The sequence below is a fragment of the Hyperolius riggenbachi genome, chromosome 6, assembly GCF_040937935.1.
Source record: "Hyperolius riggenbachi isolate aHypRig1 chromosome 6, aHypRig1.pri, whole genome shotgun sequence".
NCBI lineage: Eukaryota > Metazoa > Chordata > Amphibia > Anura > Hyperoliidae > Hyperolius > Hyperolius riggenbachi.
In genome coordinates, this window is record NC_090651.1 from 315,685,039 (window position 1) to 315,707,502 (window position 22,464).

Here is a 22,464-nt window from a genome sequence, read left to right on the forward strand (position 1 = left end):
TGTCAGGTTACACAAAATCGGTGCATGCAGCGCTGTAGGACGAGATTTCTCCTCCACAGTAAAAAAGATACGTTTGCCGAGGCATATGGGCCGAGGAGCGGTGTTGGGGTTCATATGCTTTGGCAAGCACTTTGTATCAAAAAAGAACTCAAGCAATGATTTCTCCATTCACATCGATCGATGTGGATGAATAAATCAGGTTTGCCTGGGCATACGAGCTGGTGGGTTTGGATTTTTGGGGTGGCAGCTCCTATGTCCCTCTTTCTTTTCTTTTTGTTTCACATTTTTTGGCAGATATTTGTTCATCCACATTGATCGATGTGAATGAAGGGATGTTTGCCGTTCATTTTTCCTTTCAGCCCAGAATGCACTACCTGTATGCCCAATATAAGGAGTATAGCAGAAATACTGGCCATACATGTAATGATTGCAGAGGCCCTAAAATGCCAGGACAGACTCCACAAATGACCCCATTTTGGAAAGAGGACACCCCAAAGTATTCCGTGAGGTGCATGGTGAGTTCATAGAAGATTTTGTTTTTTGTCACAAGTTAGCATAAATTGTTGGTTTTTTTTCACAAAGTATCCTTTTCTGCTAACTTGTGACAAAAAATATTTTTTTTTTATAAACTCACCATGCCCCTCATGGAATAATTTGTGGTGTCTTATTTTTAAAATGGGGTCATTTGTGGGGTTTGTTAACTGTCCTGTCATGTGGGGGGGGGGGGGCTAAATTGTGAGCACCCCTGTAAAGCCCAAAGGTAGTCTTTGCACGTTGGGGCCCCTTAGCGCAGTTAGGCTGCAAAAAAAGTGCCACACGTGCTGTCGCCGTACCCGGGAGAAGTAGACCAATGTGTTTTAGGGTGTATTTTTACACATACCCATGATGGGTAGAAGAAATCACTCTGTAAATGGCAATTTTTTGATTTTTTTTTACACACAATTGTCCATTTACAGAGATATTTCTCCCACCCAATATGGGTATGTGTAAAAATACACCCCAAAACACATTGTACTACTTCTCCCGAGTACGGCAATATCACATGTGTGGCACTTTTTTGCACCCTAACTGCGCTAAGGGGCCCAGAGTCCAATGAGTACCGTTAGCATTTCACAGGTCATTTTGAGAAATTTGGTTTCAAGACTACTCCTCACGGTTTAGGGCCCCTAAAATGCCAGAGCAGTATAGGAACCCCACAAATGACCCCATTTTAGAAAGAAGACACCCCAAGGTACTCAATTAGGAGTATGGTGAGTTCATAGAAGATTTTACTTTTTGTCACAAGTTAGCGGAAAATGATTTTTATTGTTTTTTTTACCAAGTGTCATTTTCCGCTAACTTGTGACAAAAAATAAAAACTTCTATGAACTCACCATACTCCTAACGGAATACCTTGGGGTGTCTTCTTTCTAAAATGGGGTCATTTGTCGGGTTCCTATACTGCTCTGGCATTTTAGGGGCCCTAAACCGTGAGGAGTAGTCTTTAAACCAAATTTCTCAAAATGACCTGTGAAATGGTAACGGTACTCATTGGACTCTGGGCCCCTTAGCGCAGTTAGGGTGCAAAAAAGTGCCACACATGTGGTATCGCCGTATTCGGGAGAAGTAGTACAATGTGTTTTGGGGTGTATTTTTACACATACCCATGCTGGGTGGGAGAAATATCTCTGTAAATGACAATTTTTTGATTTCTTTACACACAATTGTCCATTTACAGAGATATTTCTCCCACCCAATATGGGTATGTGTAAAAATACACCCCAAAACACATTGTACTACTTCTCCGGAGTACGGCGATACCACATGTGTGGCACATTTTTTTGCACCCTAACTGCGCTAAGGGGCCCAGAGTCCACTGAGTACCTTTATGATTTCACAGGTCATTTTGAGAAATTTGGTTTCAAGACTACTCCTCACGGTTTAGGGCCCCTAAAATACCAGAGCAGTATAGGAACCCCACAAATGACCCCATTTTACAAAGAGGACACCCCAAGGTACTCAATTAGGAGTATGGTGAGTTCATAGAAGATTTTATTTTTTGTCACAAGTTAGCGGAAAATGACACTTGGTAAAAAAACCAATAAAAATCATTTTCCGCTAACTTGTGACAAAAAGTAAAATCTTCTATGAACTCACCATACTCCTAATTGAGTACCTTGGGGTGTCTTCTTTCTAAAATGGGGTCATTTGTGGGGTTCCTATACTGCTCTGGCATTTTAGGGACCCTAAACCGTGAGGAGTAGTCTTGAAACCAAATGTTTCAAAATGACCTGTGAAATGCTAAAAGTTACTCAGTGGACTCTGGGCCCCTTAGCGCAGTTAGGGTGCAAAAAAGTGCCACACATGTGGTATCGCCGTACTCAGGAGAAGTAGTATAATGTGTTTTGGGGTGTATTTTTACACATACCCATATTGGGTGGGAGAAATATCTCTGTAAATTGACAATTGTGTGTAAAGAAATCAAAAAATTGTCATTTACAGAGATATTTCTCCCACCCAATATGGGTATGTGTAAAAATACACCCCAAAACACATTGTACTACTTCTCCCGAGTACGGCAATACCACATGTGTGGCCCTTTTTTGCAGTCTAACTGCGCCTAGGGGCCCAGAGTCCAATGAGTACCTTTAGCATTTCACAGGTCATTTTGAAACATTTGGTTTCAAGACTACTCCTCACGGTTTAGGGCCCCTAAAATGCCAGACCAGTGTAGGAACCCCACAAATGACCCCATTTTAGAAAGAAGACACCCCAAGGTACTCAATTAGGAGTATGGTGAGTTCATAGAAGATGTTACTTTTTGTCACAAGTTAGCGGAAAATGATTTTTATTGGGTTTTTTTACCAAGTGTAATTTTCCGCTAACTTGTGACAAAAAATAAAATCTTCTATGAACTCACCATACTCCTAACGGAATACCTTGGGGTGTCTTCTTTCTAAAATGGGGTCATTTGTCGGGTTCCTATACTGCTCTGGCATTTTAGGGGCCCTAAACCGTGAGGAGTAGTCTTGAAACCAAATTTCTCAAAATTAGGGTGCAAAAAAGTGCCACACATGTGGTATTGCCGTACTCGGGAGAAGTAGTATAATGTGTTTTGGGGTGTATTTTTACACATACCCATGCTGGGTGGGAGAAATACCTCTGTAAATGACAATCTTTTGATTTTTTTACACACAATTGTCCATTTACAGAGTTATTTCTCCCACCCAGCATGGGTATGTGTAAAAATACACCCCAAAACACATTGTACTACTTCTCCCGAGTACGACGATACCAAATGTGTGGCACTTTTTTGCACCCTAACTGCGCTAAAGGGCCCAAAGTCCAATGAGTACCTTTAGGATTTCACAGGTCATTTTGCGAAATTTCGTTTCCAGACTACTCCTCACGGTTTAGGGCCCCTAAAATGCCAGGACAGTATAGGAACCCCACAAATGACCCCATTCTAGAAAGAAGACACCCCAAGGTATTCCGTTAGGAGTATGGTGAGTTCATAGAAGATTTTATTTTTTGTCACAAGTTAGCGGAAAATGACACTTGGTAAAAAAAACCCAATAAAAATCATTTTCCGCTAACTTGTGACAAAAAGTAAAATCTTCTATGAACTCACCATACTCCTAATTGAGTACCTTGGGGTGTCCTCTTTGTAAAATGGGGTCATTTGTGGGGTTCCTATACTGCCCTGGCATTTTAGGGGCCCTAAACCGTGAGGAGTAGTCTTGAAACCAAATTTCTCAAAATGACCTGTGAAATCCTAAAGGTACTCATTGGACTTTGGGCCCCTTAGCACAGTTAGGGTGCAAAAAAGTGCCACACATGTGGTATCGCCGTACTCAGGAGAAGTAGTACAATGTGTTTTGGGGTGTATTTTTATACATACCCATGCTGAGTGGGAGATATAACTCTGTAAATGTACAATTGTGTGTAAAAAAAATCAAACAATTGTCATTTACAGAGATATTTCTCCCACCCAGCATGGGTATGTGTAAAAATACACCCCAAAACACATTGTACTACTTCTCCCGAGTATGGCGATACCATATGGGTGACACTTTTTTGCAGCCAAACTGCGCTAAGGGGCCCACAGTGCAATGACTACCTTTAGGCTTTACAGGGGTGCTTACAATTCCGCACCCCCCAAAATGCCAGGACAGTAAACACACCCCATAAATGACCCCATTTTGAAAAATAGACACTTCAAGGTATTCATTGAGGGGCATGTTGAGTCCATGGCAGATTTCATTTTTTTTTTTTTTGTTACAAGTTAGCAGAAATGGAAAACTTTTTTTTTTTTTTTTTTTTTTTTGTGACAAACTGTCATTTTCCACTAACTTGTGACAAAAAATAAAATCTTCTATGAACTCACCATGCCTCTTAGTGAGTACTTTGGGATGTCTTCTTTCCAAAATGGGGTTATTTGTGGGGTATTTATACTATCCTGGAATTTTAGCACCTCATGAAACATGACAGGTAGTCAGGAAAGTCAGAGATGCTTAAAAATGGGAAAATTCACTTTTGGCACCATAGTTTGTAAACGCTATAACTTTTACCCAAACCAATCAATATACACTGAATGTTTTTTTTTTTTTATCAAAAACATGTTTGTCCACATTTTTCGCGCTGCATGTATACAGAAATGTTACTTTATTTGAAAAATATCAGCACAGAAAGTTAAAAAAATCATTTTTTTGCCAAAATTCATGTCTTTTTTGATGAATATAATAAAAACTAAAACTCGCAGCAGCAATCAAATAGCATCAAAAGAAAGCTGTATTAGTGAGAAGAAAAGGAGCCAAAATTCATTTAGGTGGTAGGTTGTATGAGCGAGCAATAAACCGTTAAAGCTGCAGTGGTCTGAATGGAAAAAACAGCGCTGGTCCTTAAGGGGGGGGGTAAAGGCTGAGTCCTCAAGTGGTTAAGAAAGAAATGGAAAAAAAATCATTATTTCTCAGGTTTTGAAATGAATGCAGGCTACCGTAATTAAAACCCACGTATTTTATTTGCCCATCTGTCCCAGTTATTACAATGTTTAAATTATGTCCCTATCACAATGTATGGCGCCGATATTTTATTTAGAAATAAAGGTGCATTTTTTCAGTTTTGCGTCCATCACTTATTACAAACCCATAATTTAAACAAAATAAAAGTAACATACAGTACTACATACATATTAGAAAAGTTTAGTCCCTAAGGTAGCTATTTTTTTTTTTTTTTTTTTTTTTTTTACAAAAATGTTTTGGTGTAGCTATTGGGTAGTGTTGGAGGTAAGGGACTATTTTTTAACAGTAAAAAAAAAAAGCTGGGAATTTTTATCTCCAGATGCAATTTTACTGTTTGGGCACAAGATGCCCTCGGAGCTTACTTCTGCACGCATAGTATTACTACGCAAGCAAAAGTAAAGCGTGGCCGGGACAGAAGGGGATTTGTTAAAAAAAGAGCCACCTCGCTGACTGTGTCGGTCTTTCATACGGAGACTTAGATCAATGAATGGGAACTGTGTTCCCTTTCATTAATCTCCGTGCTAATGGAAGGTGGCGGGAGCACACGCGGTCATGGGCCCGACGCAGCAGGGCAGGCTATCTGGTTGGATGTATCCGTCCAGATAGACCCAAATGGTTAAAATGCAGCCGAATGGCAGCATTTGTAATGCCAGAGAGTACATGTAATGCCAACAGAGAACAGTGACATGTTGCACCTGAGCATGTCTGCGCTCAGATGTAACGCCATGCTGGGGGGGGCTGTCTACTGCCACTACCGAGCGCTAGCAAGTGCCCAGCAGGTGCTAAGAGTACAGAGAAGAGTTTGCAGTGCACCTAAACCAGGCCAAATCTGAAATGACTACCAACACAGGTTTACAGAGCCCCAATACATACCTTGTATTCAAAACAGATGCTAAACTGTGCAATAAATCCCTAAACTCAGAATGAAAATGGAATGCAAAGAAATTATAGGTAGAGTACACAAAGTTTGCATGCAGACAGTTTGTCCCTTCCAGTGTAATGAGGTCATCCTTCATAGAAGGTACCCTAACCTCTAATTACCAAAGCATGAAGGATGATCTCATCACGGTGGAAGGGCCAGTATATAACACTCTGCAAACTGTTTTTGGAAGCGAACATCTTCCATTATGTTAATTGAGGTGTAAAAGAGTAGCTGATAAGTGGGGGAATTTACTGCCTTCGGCAGCCCTTATGAAAGAGCCCTTATATGGATGGAGGCTATTCCACACTGCATGGCACTGTAGTCTGGGGTGGTATTGAGCGGTGTAATAGTATCATCCTCAGAATTGCTTCCAGTGTGAATAAGCACTAATGTTTTGAAGTAAACATAGACTGTATAGTATTCTAATGCATGCAGCCTCTAGCTGAGAGTGACCTTGGCTTTGTTTGCAAAAGATCAGGAAACTGAAGCACTCTTCCAAAAGCTGTGAATCCACAAAAACTGCTGGGGTCAGCATGCTAACTCAATCTTTCAGTGTTGCAATCAGTTGTGAAGATGAACTGGTTACAGCCTCCAAATGAATACAGCCTGCCATGTTTGCTTTCATAGTTTGCCCTGCACTCCAATGTGCGAACCCTCATCTGCCCTGCACTCCAATGTGTGAACCTTCATCAGCCCGGCACTCCAATGTGCGAACCCTCATCTGCCCTGCACTCCAGTGTGCGAACCCTCATCTGCCCTGCACTCCAATGTGCGAACCCTCATCTGCCCTGCACTCCAGTGTGCGAACCCTCATCTGCCCTGCACTCCAATGTGCGAACCCTCATCTGCCCTGCACTCCAATGTGCGAACCCTCATCTGCCCTGCACTCCAATGTGCGAACCCTCATCTGCCCTGCACTCCAATGTGCGAACCCTCATCTGCCCTGCACTCCAATGTGTGAACCTTCATCTGCCCTGCACTCCAATGTGCGAACCCTCATCTGCCCTGCACTCCAATGTGTGAACCTTCATCAGCCCGGCACTCCAATGTGCGAACCTTCATCTGCCCAGCCCTCCAGTGTGCGAACCTTCATCTGCCCTGCCCTCCAGTGTGCGAACCTTCATCTGCCCTGCCCTCCAGTGTGCGAACCTTCATCTGCCCTGCACTCCAATGTGCAAACCTTCATCTGCCCTGCACTCCAATGTGCAAACCTTCATCTGCCCTGCACTCCAATGTGCGAACCTTCATCTGCCCTGCACTCCAATGTGCGAACCTTCATCTGCCCTGCACTCCAATGTGCGAACCTTCATCTGCTCTGCACTCCAATGTGCGAACCTTCATCTGCCCTGCACTCCAATGTGCAAACCTTCATCTGCCCTGCACTCCAATGTGCGAACCTTCATCTGCCCTGCACTCCAATGTGCGAACCTTCATCTGCCCTGCACTCCAGTGTGCGAACCCTCATCTACCCTGCACTCCAATGTGCAAACCTTCATCTGCCCTGCACTCCAATGTGCGAACCTTCATCTGCCCTGCACTCCAATGTGCGAACCTTCATCTGCCCTGCACTCCAGTGTGCGAACCCTCATCTACCCTGCACTCCAATGTGTGAACCTTCATCACCCCTGCACTCCAGTGTGCGAACCCTCATCTGCCCTGCACTCCAGTGTGCAAACCCTCACCTGCCCTGCACTCCAATGTGCGAACCTTCATCTGCCCTGCACTCCAGTGTGCAAACCCTCATCTGCCCTGCACTCCAGTGTGCGAACCCTCATCTGCCCTGCACTCCAGTGTGCAAACCCTCACCTGCCCTGCACTCCAATGTGCGAACCTTCATCTGCCCTGCACTCCAGTGTGCAAACCCTCACCTGCCCTGCACTCCAATGTGCGAACCTTCATCTGCCCTGCACTCCAATGTGCGAACCTTCATCTGCCCTGCACTCCAATGTGCAAACCTTCATCTGACCCGCACTCCAATGTGCGAACCTTCATCTGCCCTGCACTCCAGTGTGCGAACCCTCATCTGCCCTGCACTCCAATGTGCGAACCTTCATCTGCCCTGCACTCCAGTGTGCGAACCCTCATCAGCCCTGCACTCCAGTGTGCAAACCTTCATCTGACCCGCACTCCAATGTGCGAACCTTCATCTGCCCTGCACTCCAGTGTGCGAACCCTCATCTGCCCTGCACTCCAATGTGCGAACCTTCATCTGCCCTGCACTCCAATGTGCGAACCTTCATCTGCCCTGCACTCCAATGTGCGAACCTTCATCTGCCCTGCACTCCAGTGTGCGAACCCTCATCTGCCCTGCACTCGTGTGCAAACCCTCACCTGCCCTGCACTCCAATGTGCGAACCTTCATCTGCCCTGCACTCCAATGTGCGAACCTTCATCTGCCCTGCACTCCAATGTGCAAACCTTCATCTGACCCGCACTCCAATGTGCGAACCTTCATCTGCCCTGCACTCCAGTGTGCGAACCCTCATCTGCCCTGCACTCCAATGTGCGAACCCTCATCTGCCCTGCACTCCAATGTGTGAACCTTTATCAACTAAATTAAAAATTAATACTGTAAAAAAAGTATTCATTTTCATTGTAATTTTCACTACAGTTCCTGTTGAAAAAACAAAAGCTGAGGGATCACACTTGTGCCTTTTGTGAACCACAGACCATTCCCTGCAAGCATTTTACCTCATGATATGTGCGTTTTGTCTGCGTTTTAATACATGCAGTTTTTTTACAGCAGCTGTAGCTTTTCTGTGAGTAATCGCAGTCGTTGTGTGCAAAAGTAGTGCAGGTTGTATTTTTTTTTTTTTAACGCTATACCGAATTACAGGGGGCTCCTAAAAATGCAGCGGCCCCATAGGAAAGCATTGATTACGTTTTTTTTTTTTAGTTTGATTTCGCATTCTGGCAAAATGCTACCGAACTGCGCAATTGTAATCCCTTCCTAACATAGTTGTGTAGATTTTGCTATGGAAAGAAGAGGCACATTTATTTTCAAAGAGTAGCTTGCTGAAAGCAGTAGGAATCTGGAGAACCCCTTAAAGCAGCTCCTGAGTAACCTGTATAATTCTGTTGTTTCAGGTGCTGTGTGCAATTACTGCAAGACACGAGAATCGGAACTACACCAGAAGGAGGTGAGTTATGCAAACCTCGTGACCAGAGGTCCCTAAATCATACATTGTGACTGCAGTCTGTACCCTCCATCCATGTTACTTATACAATAGGGAAGGGAGTAATCTAATCTGTTGCCCTGAGCAACAAGAACTCCAAATCGACTCTGCTGTACTGCGCAGGCGTTTTAGCATGCACAGTAGAGTTCTAGATGCTTGCGCAGTAGAGCAGACGCGATCCGGCTCGGCTATGTCAGCCGGAGTCCATCTGAAAGTCGCTACTGCGCCTGCATGCACCACGGACAAGCCCTTGTCGGTGGATCTTCAGGCGACCCGGCACTTTTTCCTCTTAAGGTACATTTAAATCTTAATTTGTGCCCATTGTGTGGGTTGTACAGGTAAAGGTGCCCATACACTGGTCAATTTCAGCCATCGATCGATCAGAAATCGGTTATTTCAAATCAGCAAATCGAACGATTTTTGTTCGATTTTGATCAATTCGATATATCTGACAGCATGGAAAATCTAGGTCGATCTGCTGCTGGCAGCAAATTGATGGTCCATAGAGTTGCATTGGATCTAATTGTGCAATAATGCATTTAGATCGATTTGCAATAGATATCCAATAGATTTCATTCTGAAATCTATTGGAAATCTGTTCCTAGTGTGTAGCACACATCAGATAGATTCCTGTCAGAATCAGCTTGACAGGCATCTGACAGAAATCTATCTGATGGTCGAATCTGCTGCAAATCTAGAAGTGTATGGCCACCTTAAAGCCCCATCTACACGATACGATTCTTTGTGCGATTCGATTATGATTCTATTTGCGATCCGATTAAATCCGACATGTCCGATCGGGCGATCGGGCATGTCGGATTTATTCGGATCGTAATTAGAATCGTAATCGAATTGCACAAAGAATCGTATCGTGTAGATGGGGCTTAAGACACATTTCTTCTAAGCAATGTAATGTCATTTATCCAATGTTCAAGATTTATTTGTATTCAGCCCTCACTGATGGTGTAACCTTATCTGTATCCTGTCTTTTTTTTTAATCTATGAGTGCATAAATGAGCTATTACTGCTCTGTAATTAGCCATGTAGATTACTGTACATTGACTGTTATGGAAGGGAGCTTGTTTTGCCTCCAGTAAGCCCAGAATAGGCCTCAGAGCAGCCGCATTTAACATAAATGGTGTAAGAGACGTATTACCCATATATCCTCGAATATAAGTCAACTCCAATATTTGACTCTCTGAAACTGGATTTTTTTATTGACTCAAGTATAATTCTACCCAGCATATTGTTGACTTATTGCTGTATTCTGCATACTTTGTTCTATTGACTATTTAGTCAAATCGCTTTGTATCCTGTAACGCAAACTTGTTTTAAATAAACTTTAATAGTGAAAAAAAAAAGAATTCTACCCAGCAAAGTTAATGGCTGCACTTGGGGACCAGGATACTTTTATTTAGTGAGTAAGAAAAAATGTCTAGATATATGGTATTTTTATTTATATAGCGCCAACATCTTCCGTTGTGCTTTACATAGTGCAAAATAAATAGTGGGGAATATATACGAGAAGGTAAAAAAATCAGGACATCCAGCAATTCACATACAAATGCATACATACTGTAGTAGTTGATGTGTTGAGACATCACCAATACTGGTATGAGGTAAATTATGTAATGCATGCATTGATCGAGAAAGAGTTCGATTTTACAGCAGAGGCAGCGATACAAGTGTGTTGCATTACTGACCAGAACCTTGCTTTAAAGGACAACTGTAGTGAGTAGAATATGGAGGCTACCATTTTTATTTTGTTTTAAACAAGAAGGCTGATGCCTATGACAGCCGATAGCAGGGATTGGCTGGTGGGGGGGAGTGTTAAAAAAAAAAGTACATTTTATTACAAAAATAATAATAAAATTAATATAAAAAAAGCCTCCTGCAGTAATCAGAGCCCACCAACAGAAAGCTCTCTTGGTGGGCGGAAGGGCGGGATTCATTTGTGTGCACCGTAATGTTGCTCTTCAGCAAGCCATTAAAGCTGCAGAGCCCTAATTTGAAAAAAAAAAGCCTGGTCACTAGGGGGTAAAGCCTGTGGTCTTTAAGTGGTTATAATCAGACTACTTTTACTGGTTTTACCTACTGCTGTAGCCTTTGTGAATTGCAATTTCTTGACATTTCTTGAGGTATTTACCGCACAATTCAGTAATTTACCTCACTGGTCGGTAATTGTAATTTTCAGTGGGATAATAGGTTAAGTGAATTGTAATTTGAGAAGGTGTTCAGTAAAATCAGCTGTTTTCTGCATTACCGAATGCACTAATGCTTAGGGAGTAGAGGCCAATCTGTTTTTGGTATTCAGTCATTTGGCTCTCATACTACATGGAGATGGTAAAATTGTTCAGTGATTCAATCAAAATTGGATATGTGTATGTACCTTAACTCTTTAAGGTGAGAATAGACTTGAGCCCTCAGTCTACAGATTTTAGGCTGACAAACGCCACTACTGACACTTCTGCAAGAGCAGTTGACAGTTCATGCATGCTCAGGTTCTACTAGAAAAGTGAAAGTTGGTGACTTGTAATTGTGTTCCTGGTACTATCCATTGACTATAGCTTGGACTGCTTCTTCTTTCAGATCTGTCACCTGGGCTCTCTGGAAGAGAAATTTTCTCGCCTCTGGACACAGTGCCAGCGCTGCCAAGGCAGTTTACATGAGGACGTCCTGTGTACGAGGTAGGTGGGAAATGTCCTGTAGGATCTGTCTCCCTGCCACCTTCAGGATGGCAACTTCCAGTAGGAAATAAGCGTTAGAGTACCTCTGGTATCTGGTAGTGGACAGCACTCTTCCCTTGTAGTGTGGCGTTATGTTCTGCCCATGTTTGTGTCGATATCTTCTGGTCTTTTCAGTTTTCTTTTAGATCCCAAAAACATATAGTTAAGGTGCCCATATATCAAACGATGTATGGGCAGATAGACCAAGAGACAGATCTCTCTCTGATCGAGAGATCTGTTGGCTTCCCATCCACCAGCATACCGATTCCCAAGACTATGGAATCGGCCTTGTGATGTGGCCTCGCTGCCCCTGGCCGCTGTCCCCCCAGATGTACATGTACTCCCCGTGCCATTATTACTTTAACTCTCCGCCGCTGTGTCTGGACTCCTATTCTGGGTTTTTGCCCCACGTGGTTTACGGTTGCAATGCACTGACAAACACGCAGGGCACGAAACTGGAAGAGGAGTCCGGACACAGTGGTAGATGGCAGAGAGGTAAAGTATTAATGCACTGTGGGTTACAAGTACAGGGGGGACAGCGGCTTGGAGTTTCTGTTGCATCTGCTGTTCAATTAATGCACGCCGTTACCAGATATCTTGCAGAAAATAGATAAATATATTTGACCCCCTTGAAGTTTTCCACATTTTGTCACATTACTGCCACAAACCTGAATCAATTTTATTGGAATTCCACGTGAAAGATCAATACAAAGTGGTGTACACGTGAGAAGTGGAATGAAAGTCATACATGATTCCAAACTTTAAGAAAAAAAAAATAACTGCAAAGTGGGGTGTGCGTAAGTATTCAGCCCCCTGAGTCAATACTTTGTAGAACCACCTTTTGCTGCAATTACAGCTGCCAGTCTTTTAGGGTATGTCTCTACCAGCTTTGCACATCTAGAGGCTGAAATCCTTGCCCATGCTTCTTTGCAAAACAGCTCCAGCTCAATCAGATTAGATGGACAGCGTTTGTGAACAGCAGTTTTCAGATCTTGCCACAGATTTTCGAATGGATTTAGATCTGGACTTTGACTGGGCCATTTTAACACATGGATATGTTTTGTTTTAAACCATTCCATTGTTGCCCTGGCTTTATGTTTAGCGTTGTTGTCCTGCTGGAAAGTTAACCTCCGCCCCACTCTCAAGTCTTTTGCAGACTCCAAGAGGTTTTCTTCCAAGATTGCCCTGTATTTGGCTCCATCCATCTTCCCATCAACTCTGACCAGCTTCACTGTCCCTGCTGAAGAGAAGCACCCCCAGAGTATGATGCTGCCACCACCATATTTGACAGTGGGGATGTGATGATAGTTTTCCACCACACATAGCGTTTTGCATTTTGGCCAAAAAGTTCCATTTTGGTGTCATCTGACCAGAGCACCTTCTTCCACATGTTTGCTGTGTCCCCCACATGGCTTGTGGCAAACTGCAAATAGGACTTCTTATGCTTTTCTGTTAACAATGGCTTTCTTCTTGCCACTCTTCCATAAAGGCCAACTTTGTGCAGTGCATGACTAATAGTTGTCCTATGGACAGATTCCCCCACCTGAGCTGTAGATCTCTGCAGCTCGTCCGGAGTCATCATGGCTGCATTTCTGATCAGCACTCTCCTTGTTCAGCCTGTGAGTTTAGGTGGATGGCCTTGTCTTGGTAGACTTACAGTTGTGCCATACTCCTTCCATTTCTGAATGATCGCTTGAACAGTGCTCCGTGGGATGTTCAAGGCTTTGGAAATATTTTTGTACCCTAAGCCTGCTTTAAATTTCTCAATAACTTTATCCCTGACCTGTCTGGTGTGTTCTTTGGAATTTCATGGCGTTGTTGCTCCCAATATTCTCTTAGACAACCTCTGAGGCCGTCACAGAGCAGCTGTATTTGTACTGACATTAGATTACGCACAGGTGCACTCTATTTAGTCATTAGCACTCATCAGGCAATGTCTATGGGCAACTGGCTGCACTCAGACCAAAGGGGGCTAAATAATTGCACACACCCCATTTTGCAGTTATTTGTAAAAAAAAAATGTTTGGAATCACGTATGATTTATGTTCCACTTCTCACGTATACACCACTTTGTATTGGTCTGTCACGTGGAATTCCAATTACATTGATTCATGTTTGTGGCAGTATATATATATATATATATATATATATATATATATATATATATATATATATATATATATATATATATATATATATATATATATATATATATATATATATATATATATATTCTAAGGATTATTAGGAACACCATACTAATACAGTGTTTGACCCCCTTTCGCCTTCAGGACTGCCTTAATTCTATGTGGCATTGATTCAACAAGGTGCTGAAAGCATTCTTTAGATATGTTGGCCAATATTGATAGCATAGCATCTTGCAGTTAATGGAGATTAGTGAGATGCACATACAGGGCACAAAGCTCCCGTTCATCACATCCCAAAGATGCTCTATTGGGTAGAGATCTGGTGACTGTGGGGGCCATTTTTTAGTACAGTGTTTACTACAATGTTCAAGAAACCAATTTGAAATGATTCGAGCTTGTGACATGGTGCATTATCCTGCTGGAAGTAGCCATCAGAGGATGGGTACATGGTGGTCATGAATGGATGGACATGGTCATAGACAATGCTCAGGTAGTCCGTGGCATTTAAACGATACCCAATTGGCACTAAGGCCCAATTGGCACACCATTACACCACCACCAGCCTGAACAGTGGTAACAAGGCATGATGGATCCATGTTCTATTTCTGTTTACACCAAAATCTGACTCTATCGATACTCATCAGACCAGGCAACATTTTTCCAGTCTTCAACTTTTCAATTTTGGTGAGCTTGTGCAAATTGTAGCCTCTTTTTGACATTTGTAGTGGAGATGAGCGGTACCTGGTGGGGTCTTCTGCTGTTGTAGCCCATCCGCCTCAAGGTTGTGCGTGTTGTGGCTTCACAAATGCTTTGCTGCTTACCTTGGTTGTAAGGAGTGGTTATTTTAGTCAACGTTGCTCTGCTATCAGCTTGAATCAGAAAGATGAAAAACATCAGCTCTTCTATCAGCTTGAATCAGTCGGCCCATTCTCCTCTTACCTCTAGCATTTTTGCCCACAGGACTGCCGCTTAGTGGATGTTTTTCCCTTTTCACACCATTCTTTGTAAACCCTAGAAATGGTTGTGCATGAAAATCCCAGTAACTGAACAGATTGTGAAATACTCAGACCAACCCATCTGGCACCAACAACCATGCCACGCTCAAAATTGCCTAAATTACCTTTCTTTCCCATTCTGACAATCAGTTTGGAGTTCAGGAGATTGTCTTTACCAGGACCACACCCCTAAATACATTGAAGTAACTGCCATGTGATTGGTTGATTAGATAATTGAATTAATGAGAAATTGAACAGATGTTCCTAATAATCATTTAGGTGTGTGTGTGTGTGTGTGTGTGTGTGTGTGTGTGTGTGTGTGTGTGTGTGTGTGTGTGTGTGTGTGTGTGTGTGTGTGTGTGTGTGTGTGTGTGTGTGTGTGTGTGTGTGTGTGTGTGTGTGTGTGTGTGTGTGTGTGTGTGTGTGTGTGTGTGTGTGTGTGTGTGTGTGTGTATTAGTTTTTTTAATTATTATTATTATTATTATTACTACACTATGTAATAGCACTACATAAGATGTCAGTGCTATATAAGTACACAATACTAATACTAATCTATTTATTTGATGAGATTAGTGGTTGCATGTTGGTGTTATGATAGGTGCACTGTTATGTACAACAAATCAGTGCATAATGATCAGAGTGATGGATTGTTGACTTTGTGAGTAAACACACCTGTTACTGATAACAGCACAGACTTGGCACAGTCAGGTGCTGTGATTTCGTTTGAACTGGCCTCTATGAGCCGCCAATACATCTTTCTCCAGCAATCTGGGCGCAGGACAGCCCACCACTGCGAGTTCCCAAGGGAACAGCGAGCTGGAGCTTACCCAGCATCCTCTGCCACGCTGACCAGCTGCTGGGGTGGGGTACAGTATACATAAACTCAGGCTCCCAGTGCACTCTTATCATTCAGGCTGATTATAGGAAGATGGCCGCAGACAGGGACGGAAGACCGTCTGGGATACCTGGGGGCTGAAGACAGGTGCAGACAGCCGTTACTGAGCAGCCCCACGTTCAGCTAAGGTACAAAGGTCTATGGGAAAAGCAGCAAAAACTGTCAGCCGAAATGCTTTATGGCTCACTTGTTTTCTTTTTACACAGGTTTAAATTTATAACATTCATAAATTTGCCTGCGTAAAAGGAGGGGCCACGAGGAATACGCTTTTCCCTTTTTATATTCCTCGATATCACAGGACTGTCAGTTGGAGCTTATGTGTGACCTTCAGTGGGCTTTATAAAGCAAACCTATCAGTTGACAAAAAATGCTTGCAAAGTATTTACCTCAGCGCCTGCAAGTTCCTACATGTGATCCTCAGGGTGATTTCTGTGCACCAAAGATCCACTTACAGGACACTGAACTGAAAATAAAACTATAAAGTGTACCTGAGACAACTAAAAGAAAAAAAAAATATACAGACCTGGCGCTTCCTCCAGGCCGCTTCAGGCTGATCGGTCCCACGCCGTCTTCCCAGACTACCTGGATCCTCTGCAAAGCAGCCTGGTAATTCTGCCAGTTGGCGCAGCCTGGTAATTCTGCTAGTTGGCGCAGTCTGGCTGCAGGCGCTTCCCCGTCGCGCTCCTGTAGCCAGGAATTTCCTGCGCAGTAGTACTGGGGCGCGCACGGCCAGGCATGCACAGTACGCCTGACAGGCAAAATTACCGTCTCGCCTAGCAGAAGATCCAGGCGCGGCGTGAAAAGACAGCAAGGGAACGATCAGCCTGAAGAGGGCTGGAGGAAGCCCCAGGTATGTATATATTTTTTTATTTTACTCCTCTCAGGATTTCTTTAACCTTCCTGGCGGTAAGGGGTAAGCCGCGCAGGAGGTTTTCTCAGGCACTGCTGGGCCGATTTGCTTAATTTTTTTTTTTTGCTGCGTGGCACTTTGCTACCTGCGCTCGATCGCTGCTATCCGTCGCGCCGCCCTACCCCCCCCCCCCCCCACCCCCCCCCAGACCCTGTGCGCTGCCTGGCCAATCAGTGCCAGGCAGCGCTGAAGGGTGGATCGGGACTCCTAATGACGTCTGTGACGACGGGGGTAGCCCTCCAGGAAATCCCATTCTTTGAACGGGATTTCCTGATCGCAGATCGCCGAAGCGGGGGGGATGCCGCTGAGGCCCTGGGCTCGCTACATGATTTAAAAAAAAAAAAAACTGCTGCGCTGCCTTCTGGCGGAATTTATTAGACCGCCAGGAGGGTTAAAATAAACGTTCCAGATATACAGTACTTGACTATAAGTCTAGAAATGTAGGTCTGACTCACTAAAAGTATAGGAGTTCACGAGTCACGAGCAACACTGAGCACACTGAGTAATGTGTGCACTATTGGTGACATTCCCTTTTGCAGCAATGTACCCAGTGGTGAGTGGCATTTTCTTTATGATGGAAATGCCAAGAAAACACAGGTCTGAAAGAAGGGGGGGGGGGGGTAATACTGGGCTGCAGGAAGGGGAGTGAATAATTTCTGCACTTGGGGGCCCTGGAGGAGTTAATGGGTACACGTAGGGACAGGAGGGGTTAATGGCTGCAGTACTTTGTGCAGTGCAGTCATTAACACCCCCCCCCCCCCTTCCTGCTCCCCAAGTGCAGCCATTAACTTAGCTGGGTAGACTTATACTTGAGTCAATAAAAAATGCCAGCTTTAGAGGACCTGCCGATCCGATAAATGCGATCAATCGTGTCCACTAAGGGGAAGGGAACACGTACTCAATTAATAGAATCAATTTGAAAAATGGATACATTCTATTTATCTAACTGGGTACATGTTCTGTTCCCGTTTAATGGACCCATACGATCTTTTCTGATCTATCGCATTTATTTGAACGGCTGGTTGATCGCTTGGGGAATTGGACATAAGATGTTATTCAAAGGACATCATCTTCTGCCTCACATGCAACCATCCAGTGTCAGTTAAAGACGCAGCAATGGGAGATTTTGAGTGAGCTTTTCTTGTGATGGACATTCTTTATTTTCTGCAAAAAAAAAAAAAAAAAAAAAAAAAAATATAAAAAAAAGTATGGATGTAAATTATGATTATAGCTGCAGACTCTGAGGAGCCCAGCCAATGGCTTAGGTTTCTTCTTCAAGAGGTCATAGTAATAGTCACTAATAACGCCAATATCACTAATAACCCCTAGTAAAGACACTCCTATAGATGGGTCGAATTGATTTTATTCCGACAGGTCCGATCTGTTGGAAATTGATTCGACCCGTCTCTCTGACTGGAAATTGCATGGTGTGTACCAGGAATTACATCTAATTCAGTTTGGCGGCCCATTCTAACTCTTAAAAGGAACTCGAGGTGTGAGACCTATGGAGGTGGACATATTTATTTCATTATAAACAATACCAGTTGCCTGGCAGTCCTGCTGATCCTTCTGGTCAGTAGGGTCTAAATCACACACCTGAAACAAGCATGCAGCTAATCTTGTCTGATTTGCCATAAACCTCTGATCTGCATGCTACGGCTTAACCAGCTGGGCGGTATGGACGAGCTCAGCTCGTCCAGTACCGCCGGAGCCTGCCGCTCAGGCCCTGCTGGGCCGATTTGCCCCAAATAAAGTGCAGCACACGCAGCCGGCACTTTGCCAGCCGCGTGTGCTGCCCGATCGCCGCCGCTCTGCGGCGATTCGCCGCGAGCAGCGGCGAAAGAGGGTCCCCCCAGCCGCCTGAGCCCTGCGCAGCCGGAACAAAAAGTTCCGGCCAGCGCTAAGGGCTGGATCGGATGCGTCTGACGTCAGGACGTCGGCTGACGTCCATGACGTCACTCCGCTCGTCGCTATGGCGACGGTGTAAGCAAAACAAGGAAGGCCGCTCATTGCGGCCTTCCTTGTTTATTCTGGCCGCCGGAGGCGATCGGAAGAACGCCTCCGGAGCGCCATCTAGTGGGCTTTCATGCAGCCAACTTTCAGTTGGCTGCATGAAATAGTTTTTTTTTAATTTAAAAAAAACCCTCCCGCAGCCTCCCTGGCGATCTTATCAGAACGCCAGGGTGGTTAAAGTATTAGAGGCAGAGCACCACCAGGACAGCCAGGCAATGTGCATTATTTAAAAGGAAATAAACATGTCAGCCTCCATATCCTTCTCACCTAGGGTTCCCTTTAAAGCTCACATTTACTGTGGACTGCTATAGAGCAAAACCATGTACAGCTCAACACCAAACACTGGTGGGGTCTCTGTCCAAATACCAGCAAACAAAGCTTGTTTTTATCTCCCCTGACCCACCCAGGAACGCTCACACAAGATGAACTGATACAGCAGCTGGAGGAGGAAATTATACCACACAACACATATCTGAAGGAGAAGAGGCAGATTTTGCATGCTGCTAGATTCTCCTATAGCTTTTGCCTACTGTACATTTCTATAGCATAATCTGACCAAAGAATGCATGATCAATATTTTGGAGTTAACACATTAGCAACTTCAATAGTTAGTTATCTCGTTTCATGTAAGTGCGCTGCTTTTGACTTCAGTCGGCAGAACTTGTGCCGTAAATTCTTGGAATGCGTTGATCTCTCTCTACTAGCAGAAACTATAGAAACTGAAAGCAGAAGTCCTCTGTTATTGTCTCACACTGCCCCTTAGTGGCAAGTGGCCATAAATTCACATTACATCAGACCTAATTAGAAGCAAGGAAATGTAACAAATAAGAAATAAAAAATGTGCTAAATAAATTGATCTGGAGCGATTGCAAGAATCTAAAACAAATTGGCTGCTAAAGGGTTAAGAAGATATAAATTGGTAAATACCCGCTCTTGGCCTTGCACAGTTTTGCTGTTGGGTTCTGCAGCTTTGTGTTATGCCTGCAGCTGACAATGGGTGTTTTGTAAACCAGCAAAGATGAGTGTTGAGGAACAGCTATATATGAATAGTGTGTCCGAGCCTGCAGTTCCGATGAACTCCTCCTGAAGGGTGACCATATTGCATTACTGATCGCAGAAGCTGATAGACGCTATCTAGCAATCCAACCTCCTGCCCATCCGCTTACACAATGCTGCTTGTTTGCAATCATTCCATCACTGGTACTTTATTTAAAGCAAACCACATTGTAAAAACGTGATATTTGCATCTGAAGTAACAGAAAACTGTATCAGTGTTTCCAGTGTTTGTTCTTTTTGTATTTTTACCTTCATGGGTGGAGCCATCTTGTTTGTGGCATCAGGCCTGTGCACAGCAGCTAGGTACAACTCACACACACCCACTCTGTCTTTCCATTCAGACTCCAACTCCACATCATTGGTTTATGATACCTCTGACTCTGATTCCGTAAGCATGCATGAAGAATGATGCATGCAGGGATCAGGATACAATCCCTTGATTTAGCTATAGGGCATGATTGCTGTACAGACTTATCACAAGATTAGTCTTGTGATACATATTGTTTGAAGGGGATTGGGGGGACTGGGGCACTTAAGGGGGTTGGGGGTACTAAGGGAATCTGGGCCCCTTAAAGGGGAACTGAAGTGAGAGGTATACTGAGGCTGCCATATTTATTTCCTTTTAATATCAGTTGCCTAGCAACTCTGCTGGTCTATTTCACTGCAGTAGAGTCTGAATAATACCAGAAACAAGCATGCAGCTAATCTTGTCAGATTTGACAATTATATCAGAAACACCTGATCTGCTGCATGCTTGTTCAGGGGCTATAGCTAAAAGTATTAGAGACAGAGGATCAGCAGGAGAGCCAGGCAACTGGTTTTGCTTAGATGGAAATCAATATGGCAGCCTCCATATCCCTCTCACTTCAATTGTCCTTTAAGGGTATTGAGGGAATTGGGGAATCTGAAGGGTGAATGGGGGGACTGGGGTATCTGAGGCGCTGACGGGGGAATCTGGGGTACTGAAGGGGATTGGGGGGGGCTGGGGAATCTGGGGCACTGAAGGGGATTGGGGGGGCTGGGAAATCTGGGGCACTGAAGGGGATTGGGGGGGCTGGGGAAACTGGTGCACTGAAGGGGATTGGGGGGACTGGGGAATCTGGGACACTGAAGGGTATTGGGGAACTGGGGAAACTGGGACACGTTTGGGAATTGGGGGGGACTGGGGAATCTGGTGCACTGTAGGGACTAGGGGGAACTGGGAATCTGGGTCACTGAAGGGGATTGGGGGGGGGGGGGGCTGGGGAAACTGGGGCACTGAAGGAGATTGGGGGGGGGAGGAATCTGGATCACTAAAGGGGCCTAAGGCACTGAAGGGGATTGGGGGGACTGCAGAATCTGGGGCACTGAAGGGGACTAGAGACCACCCCATACAGAAGTTCCGCTGAGGTTCCAAAATGGTCATTTTGATTCACACGACATGGGATTGTGTTCTCCCTTCACATATGCTTCATGTATGGAATAGGGGAAGAAGTAGAAACAATTTATGGAAAATGAAAATATAAACTTCTTGAAAACAAATAACCAAAAAAGGATGTTAGTTACTTGAAGTACTTTATCATCTGAAATGTCTGCTTTTCCCTACAGCCGTGACTGTCCCATATTCTACATGAGGAAGAAAGTGCAGAAAGACCTGGACGACCAGGAGAAACTGATCATGCGCTTTGGACCACCTGCCTGGTAATCGCCAACGCAGAAATAAATGGGAAGATGCAGAGCACTAGGTGGGGTACAGCAACAAACGTTCCCTGCCTGGCAATCCACAGCTCTTCACATGTGAAGAAACACAAGCTTGATGCAAGAATTGTTCTATGTAGAGATATCTCAGGACAGCCGAATATTGAACATAGCCACGCCCTCACACTCTTCAGCTGAGAGCTCCTGGACACAAGGAGATCACCATTCCCCAACGAATCCACCACAATGTAAAAAGGACCAGGACTCAACCAAATGTTGCTTATAGCGTATTAGCTTCCATTATTGCTTTACAAGCAGAGTAACCTACAGAGCCCCCGGGACGGGAAAGCCAACATGCTGGAGACTGAATTCAGTCCTGAATCTGTTGCCATGGTCAGTGGACTGATACACTGATTGGATGTCACCAATCCCATATATGACCATTGCATTAAATAGAAAACGCACTTCTTTTGAGGCGTTAATACTTGCACTGGAGTAACAAATATCCCATCATACTGGGATCAAATCTAATGGATTAGACATTTTGGAACGTGCTTTGTTCCTCGATGCATCGATTTATGTCCACTATTCAGGTGTACAGTGGACTTAGGTTTTTTTGGTTTTTTATAAACTTTGATATTTTGATTAGGTTGGTTTCACTTATATGTAGAATTTTTGTAATGTTTTGTACGAATATTAAAATAATGAAAAGTCCAATCAATGTGTGTTTTATTGGGGCAGAAAGGTGCAATGTGGAGGTCAACAATTGCCGGGAAGACGACCATTAAAATTCTTCTATCTGTTGTTCCAATCTCCCGATCTTCGCTGGTAGCTAGCTCTTATTCCCGCGCCCCCATTCCTCCTTCAGCTTGTTAGACTTCCTCCCCTTTAGCGAAGGACTATATGGGGTGTGGCTTCCTGCACCGGGCTCCTTAGGATTGTCGCA

General features: G+C 44.1%; 1 protein-coding gene across 1 annotated transcript in view; it reads left to right on the plus strand.

Annotated features, from left to right (window-relative positions):
- Positions 1-22,228, plus strand: part of POLD1 (DNA polymerase delta 1, catalytic subunit) — a 171,538-nt gene extending 149,310 nt beyond the window's left edge. The window contains exons 25-27 of the mRNA XM_068241331.1: positions 9,010-9,062; positions 11,688-11,785; positions 21,429-22,228. Coding sequence (XP_068097432.1) covers positions 9,010-9,062; positions 11,688-11,785; positions 21,429-21,525 — 248 coding nt within the window. The 3' untranslated portion in view covers positions 21,526-22,228. The remainder of the gene's footprint in view (positions 1-9,009; positions 9,063-11,687; positions 11,786-21,428) is intronic.
- The last annotated feature ends 236 nt before the right edge of the window (positions 22,229-22,464 follow it).